Source organism: Cyphomyrmex costatus, unplaced genomic scaffold (assembly GCF_001594065.2).
Source record: "Cyphomyrmex costatus isolate MS0001 unplaced genomic scaffold, Ccosl1.0 scaffold177, whole genome shotgun sequence".
In the NCBI taxonomy this organism is placed as follows: Eukaryota; Metazoa; Arthropoda; class Insecta; order Hymenoptera; family Formicidae; genus Cyphomyrmex; species Cyphomyrmex costatus.
The window spans coordinates 1-7,856 of NW_017275791.1; the positions used below are offsets into that span (position 1 = coordinate 1).

The 7,856-nt window shown below is 31.6% G+C and overlaps 1 protein-coding gene across 1 annotated transcript; it reads left to right on the forward strand.

The window, feature by feature from the left end:
- Positions 1-3,667: 3,667 nt before the first annotated feature.
- LOC108772083 (uncharacterized) lies at positions 3,668-5,350 on the forward strand (the record flags this gene model as incomplete). Its single annotated transcript, XM_018537538.1, has 5 exons — positions 3,668-3,797; positions 3,887-4,201; positions 4,677-4,848; positions 4,948-5,021; positions 5,091-5,350. Coding segments are annotated over 5 exons (951 nt in total), but the record flags the coding sequence as incomplete, so codon positions are not given.
- Between the last annotated feature and the right edge of the window lie 2,506 nt (positions 5,351-7,856).

Genomic DNA, 7,856 nt, shown 5'->3' on the forward strand with positions numbered 1-7,856 from the left:
ACCGTGTACTCTTTTAAAAAAGTAAAATAACAATTTTATGTAATATTTTTACTTTAAAAAAAATAATAAACTTTTTTACTTGTAAATTTCGTCTGTTTCTTATCCCTAACCTCGTCTCTTTTACAATAAACTCCTTTATCTCTCGCATTTCGAATAACACTAAAAACAAAATATAGAAAATAAAAAATGTACATTGAGATAAGACTCAATATGTTTTTAAAACAAATAATATAGAGAAAGACGGCAATGAGCCAATAATATCATTAAAATCTTTTTAAATTATAATCTAATATATTGCGAAGAATATCACGTAATTATGGCGTTTCGTCCCAGCTTCCACTACTGGACTCATCAGTAAGGTATTGTAGTGGAAGCCTACCTTAGACGCCTGTTTAAGTTATTAGATCGAGAATCTATATATACATCAGATATACGCGTATCCAAGCACTTGCGAGAATTTTTTCGAATATCTATAGACCTCTGATGGCGAGTCGATGTAGTAATATTCTTCGCAATATATTTATTCAAAGTAATATATGTATTACCCTCCCACTCCCCCCAACTTGAGCGCCGAACAATCGTCGGTCTTGAAACACAACTCGATCTGAAAATTCCCCCCAAATTGCACGCCGAACTATCGTCGGTCTTGAAACGCAATTCTAATAATCTGAAATAACGTCCCCTTAATCAAATTGTGATTTTATCACAAGAATCCAGGACGATTGCTGCATTGGCAACGAGTGGAACGGATCCGTCAAGGTAAATATTCCGTACTCCAGTGTTTTCAGAAATGAAAACACTGGAGTACGGAATATTTACATACTTTAGAAAGGCGTAAGTGGAGATCCAACAACGGAGAGCAATTAAAAATTAATCAATTCGTCATGCTTCAGCAGCCGAGACTGGGCCGCCTACAACAGCTTTTAGGCAAAGTATAACGGATCCATCCAGGCGCCGACGGCATAGCACGAACGGCTAAATTATTGACATCAACGAGAGATAACTAGGCCCTTGATTAAAGTCGCGATTTTACCTACAGAAACGAGAATCATATTATGCTTGACTGAATACTTATTCTATATTGGTTGACTCATGTAAATGTTATTTATTGTAATTAATTTGAATGCTGCAATTTTATTAATCAGACGTCTGTGTTATTTGTTAAGAGCAGATCCGTCAATGAAGTCGGGATGTTCGGTATTGCGTTTAGAGTTTCATATTGTATCGCCTCAGTGCAAGAAACATCGCGTCGATCGATAATCAGGCGAACATAATCCGAAATTACATTCGATTCCCATCTTTGCATACAATCGGTACACTCAGGATACGGCATACAAGTACATCAATTATTGTGCACTTACATTATGCAGGAATATTACATTGAGAAAGACAGTAACTCTCAAACCTTTCAGAAGTGACAATAAATAATACTGATACATTTTATTGAAAACATGTTAAATATTGAGGACATTTTTAGCTATATCGCAATGAGATATACAAGATGTATTGTCAAATAACATTGTATGTTCAACGAGACTGATTCAAAGATTGTTTATGATAGATTCTCAAATAAAACATCCATTTTAATAATTTTTAAAACTGTTGAAAAAGACAAGAATGACAAATTTGTTCGATGATTGTCGAACTTTATTGAAAACACCTTAAACTTCTAATGTCGAAATTAAAATAGTCTTTGTCCGCCTGAAGTATATTTTCATTATGGATTAGAAAAAAAACAATAAAAGACCAACTGTGTGTTTAACTTATATTACTGAAACAGAATTAATGTTTGATTTAAATATCGATGGTCTACCTATAACAAAATCTTCTGGGAAATGCTTATGGCCTACTTTAGGAAAACTTGTCAACAGTTCTTTGAATATAATAATTTTAAAATATAACTTTGAATAACCATTCATTATTGGAACTTATCACGCTAATAAAATAAGAAACCATCTTCACCCCATCAGAAATAGTTCCTCGAAAAGACATCGTTTCGACATCGTTTCGATCAAAATGTTGTCGATTCGAAACTTGGGTCGAAATTTTAATATTTTCGAATAATAAAATTTCCATATTTAGAGAATGCGATGAAAGTTTGATACATTTTTTAATGGTTTTGGTGTAAATATGTAATACATAATTTTGTATTTTGAAGATTTTCGTTCAAAGATCGAATTGACATTTTTTTCGACATCATTTCGACAGTTGCGATATCGCTTTAATCAATACTTAAAGAGCTTTTCTCAGAAATTTTCAGAATTTCTAAATAATTTTATAACTTTTAGAAAAAATTTTTTTTTCTACGCAGGATCTACCCCCACTCCTCGAATGTTCAGTCTAGAGATACTATGGGCGCATTCAGCGGACTCAACAGTTGAGTGAGCGTTCGCTATTATATTGGTGTATTCTTCCAGATCTAAAATTCTGATTGGATGATCTAAAAGAATACACCAATAACAGCGAGCGCTCACTCAACTGTTGAGTCCGCTGCGAATGCGCCCTATGACCTAGTTTACACCCTACGATTAGGCTGCTACCTATACTCTAAAAGGGTGCCGTCCCATGACAGTCGGATTTCGGAAAACGGAATCTCGGAAAAGTACTAAATCGGAAAATACTAGACTAGAGAATCAGAAGACACGGCAGTTGGCACGCGCATGATATATGCGTTGTATTCGTATAGTTTTGTTTGGGACGGGTAATTTTTTGATTGCATCATTTTTCACATCTGTAGCGGGATTCTCTAACTTCCTATCGACGATTGTCGCTATCGTTAATTATCAATTTTTATCGCTTGCACTATCGACCATATCGATACGGCGTGATTCTGTAACTTTACCGTAACGATATTTATCGATGCAAAATCGTTACAGACGTATCGATAAAATTCGGTAGCGTTTGGTAAATTTGACAACGTCGGAATTTTTTTTCTAGTAAAAATCTAGTAATTTTCAGTAGAATTTACGAACACGGATGTAAATGGAGATAAAGTGTGATATCTATATATTCCAAAAAGTTTACGGTTAAGGTGCTTTTTCATGCGCAGCACGCTGCTGCAGCAAATCGTTACTATTGGTTAAAAATTTTATGTGAGAGATGACGCATTTCCGGCGCAAAATACATTTTGCCGCAGTTCGTTGAAGTTGAATCAAACGAACAGCAATGAACAGTACAACAGCAAGCGGCACGTGTGCATGTATGTACATACATGTCCGTCGTTTCATTATTTATTGCAATAGATATATATATAAATATATTTAGGAAAATGAAACGAAGAATGGCTTCGGATAAGGTACGGATACATGTTTGTAGTTACCATAATTGCGATATATATCATTCACATTCACGATGTCGACAGAACAAGGTTATGATTTGCTTTCACATTCGATTTATTGGTATCTGTTTACTTATTTAATCGAAAATATTTAATCGATTAATAATCTGTCGACATCGTGAATGTGAATGATATATATGGAAATTATTGTAATTTTCCAATTTGTGGTAAAGTATAAAATGATCTAATTTTGAAAATTATAGTTTACTTTAAATAAAAAACTTTGGTCTTGCTTCTTAAATCATTTAATGGAAAAGTACATATGTACTTTGTAATCTAACAATATCATCTTATGTAATGTGTTGACTATTCATGTATTTTTTTTGTTAGATAAATCTTGTTAATACTTGCGGAATTTGTGAAGAAATAGTAGAAGAATCATCAATTTTAACTCATAAGTGCTTGGAAGGATTTGAACAATTCATCATTGATAAGAATAGATACTTTTATCCTGCATGTGGTAAATATATCTATACAAAAATGATCCATAGGTTTTTTTTTAAATAAATAAATTAAATGGTATAATTGCAAATATAACTTTTTATACAGATAATGGAGCTATAATTCGACGAAGTGCCATGGATAATAATATAGAAGACATTGTACTTGATGAATCACCAAATAATTTTGAAAAAGATACAAATGTAGAGCATGTTGCGCTTAATGAATCTTACATTTCTCCTTTATCGGAAACGAACAGCAATATTTCATCTAATTGTTCTCATGATTTAATAGAAATAGAAGAATTGCTAATTGAAGAGGTTTCAAAGCGTGAAGTATTATATAATTATAATTTACCTTTAACACAACGTAATAGAACAATAACTAATGAAGCGTGGAAAGCGGTTTCAGAAGCTCTGCAAGGTATTAAAAATGTGTTTAGCAGCGTTCAGAAAAAAGAGCATCTTTGCAATTGTTATAAAATTCTTTAATGCCGGCTCTACATTAGTTGCAAGCCAATCGCAAGTTTGTTGTGACAGCCAATCTGAAGCGTTGATTTCAAATGCAAGCTTGAGATTGGCTGTCGCAACGAACTTGCGATCAACTTGTAACTAATGTAGAACCAGTTTAATATGACTAGTTTATATAGTTTAGATCCAATGAAGAACTGAGGCAAGACCAATCATATTAATAAATTTGACAGCAGTTGCAAAATTGTTTTTCTGCTGAACTCAATTATTGGATAACATATGAGTATAAACGTTAAACTTTTTGAAGAAGATAATTACTTTGGTACGTTAGTAAAACTATTTGGCGAAACTAAAGTACAAATTATTTTCAGCAAAAGGTTTAAACCTTTATATTTTACTAAAATAACTTTATGTATTATGTTATATAGGACGTTTGAACCCAAAAGAAGCTGCAAAGAGGTGGAAGATATTACGGGATAGTTATTATCGTAAACTAAGTGAAGAAAAATTACCTAGTGGATCAGGACGTCCCTCTATAAGGAGAAAATGGAAATATTTTGATCAAATGGATTTTTTGCGCGATATATCTCTAAAAAAAAAGTATATATTTTGAATTGCATTTTTAAAACTATTTTAACTGTAAATTTGTATTAAATTGTTTTGTTTCATATTTTCATTATTATAATTATATTATTACAGAACAATTTCAAATCTTCCTAATGATGAGGAAAATACAGAAAATTGTCAACCAATTACAAAAAAAAGTCGATCTTGTAAGTATTTTATATTTAAAAATTTTTATAATTATTGTTATAAAAATGTAACTTATCTTGTATTTATAGCAAACTCGCAATCAGATGGCACAGACTCACATGTTGCAATCAACAAAATTGCAGATGCAATTACTGCAATGAGCAATGTTCCTAAACCTATTCAATTACCATCGTTACCACCTCAAGAAAAGCAAGATGAAGTAGATGGTTTATTCTTAATAATTGGTACACAAATTCGAAAGTTGCCACAAAACGAAAGAAACAATCTTATATTTGAAATATTGTCTTTCGTTAAAGAAAAAATATTGTGTCTTTCTCATCTTTCATAACCTTTGTATACAGTGTAATAACAGTTTACTAAATCTCTTTAAGTTTTAAAGTTTATACGAGAGAGTTAATATATGTTATAATAGATTACGAAAGTATATAATAGATTAATAAGTTGTGTTGCGTTTTTTTTGTTTATCTCGAAAATACAATATCTTTTTGTTACCAAAGTAATAAACTATAGATTATATGTTAGTCTGTTCGCGTTTCTTAAGATTCCTAAAACATTTTATATTCAAAATAAGATAAATATTTGAACATTGAAAAACGAGAAAGCAAGGATACTGAATGCGAAAAATGCAAGCAATGCGAACAGATGTACAAATTATAAGGAAATACAAAATGTTTATAATGTAAAATGTTTCATAATTTTGATGTCGTTTATTTAATAAAATATATTTTATTAATTATTTGATTTTCTTAAGCAAACCTATATCTCTCTAGAAAGAATTAATTTCTTTATTGCTTACACAACTTAATAAATTTATAAAATTTTATTTATAAAAGAAATAATACAAAAAATTAATTTTAACACATATAAATACTTTAATTTTTAAATATAAAGATACATTTTTTATCGCTAATATTAAATTTTCTTATCCAAAAATACATAAAAGTAACGTATAGATTCTTGAACAATCCTTTTTAAACAATCTTTAAAACTTTTTTATTGATAAATTTGCACAAATTGCCATGGAACAGTTCCTTCTTCATTGAAATAGTCTTTGAATTTGTTCCGAATATTTCCAGCTGCTCTTGTATGTGTATGTGTGGAACAAGCACTAATATCATGTAAAGCAGAATGATCATTAAGTCTCCAAGTACCTGGTATAATTAATCCATCATTTGTTTCCCTATCAACCATTTCAGGTGTTATAAATATTTCTCTTCTTGGCAGATCCTGCTTACGAAGCCAATTATGCAGAACTATTGTTGCTGCTACCATTTTTTCAATATTATCGACTTTAGCAATAGTAGATTTTCTATAAAATCGCCATTGTGCAACAAGTATACCGAATGTATTTTCGATCATTCTTCTTGCTCGAGATAGACGATAATTGAAAATCTTCTTTTCAGTCGTTAGTCTATCTCTGCCAGGATATGGACGCATCAAATATGAGCTTAGTGGGAATGCTTCATCTCCAACTAGTACATACGGATATTCAGAACTTTTATCATAAATTTCATCTGGAACAGGAACATTCATTTTTCCTTGTGCAAATTTTTGACCCATTTGAGACTGTTTAAAAACACCACCATCACTCTGACGGCCGAATGCTCCAATATCTACGTAAGTGAAGAGATAATTAGCATTACAAATTGCTAATAATACAATGCTGTGTGTTTTCTTATAATTGAAATACTTCGAACCAGAATGTTCAAGACTCTGAAAAGTATAGATAAATTAAAATATATACCTGTTGAAATATATTTAAATATTTCACAATATACAAGGTGCCTGGTATAACCAGGTCACTTTTCATGAGCAGGTAAAGTAGATTCAACTGAATAGACAAGTTCTGTATCATTTTGCGGAGAACTTTTCTATTCAACTTAGTCCGCTGTCCACAAAAAATGATCCGATTATTACCAGATATCCTGTATAAGTGATAACCAAAAATAATTATTAATTGTATGATAGATATGTACATAATTTATATTTTAATTGCAAAAAAAAAGTAGTACTTTATATTTTATACCTGTATAACAACGTGCTTTCCATCTATAGCTCCAATACAATGTGGAAACTGCCATTTTTCATTGAAATCGTGAGCAATTCCTTTCCAGTCAGTTTCATTACATTCTCTTAATACAAGTAGCGATAATATTTCCCATAAGGCTTCACAAGTTTCCGAAATGATCTTTGATACTGCTGTCACACTAACATAGTATTGATATGATATAGATATCTGGAGACACGGTAGTGTCTCGGCTCTAAGCCAAGCGCGCGACACTGCCGTGCCTCCTTTACGCGAAACTGAGAATTTTTCGGGGTCGAGATGATCAGATCTCAGTAATGGCTGGACCGATCAAGTTCTACATACGCTCAATCGACAGGAAATACTAAAATTGTATAATAAAAGTGCTTTCATTTTTTTTCTACGTGCCCTACGAGCGGAGATATCGCGACGTAAAGTCGGGATCTGTGAATTTTCACGTTTTATTTTTATTAAGAAACGTCGTCGTCGTCATCATCATTATTAACGTCGTCGACCAGAGAAAATGTCCATCTCGTTTTTCCGATAATAGAGGGCCTTTGACTTTATGTGTTATCTCACTCTATCTATCATCTCACTCTATCTATCTATATCTAACCAGCAGACCAGTGTTGCATGCTGTATCACATATGACGCGCGCGCGATTTAACTTTTATATAAATTAAAAATATTATTCAATATATATATACAATATAAAATATTTATTATTATATATATATAAATATAAAAATTGAAATATCGAAATATAGAGATATGTACGTCGTCGAGAAAGTGTAAGTGTCTACGTGTT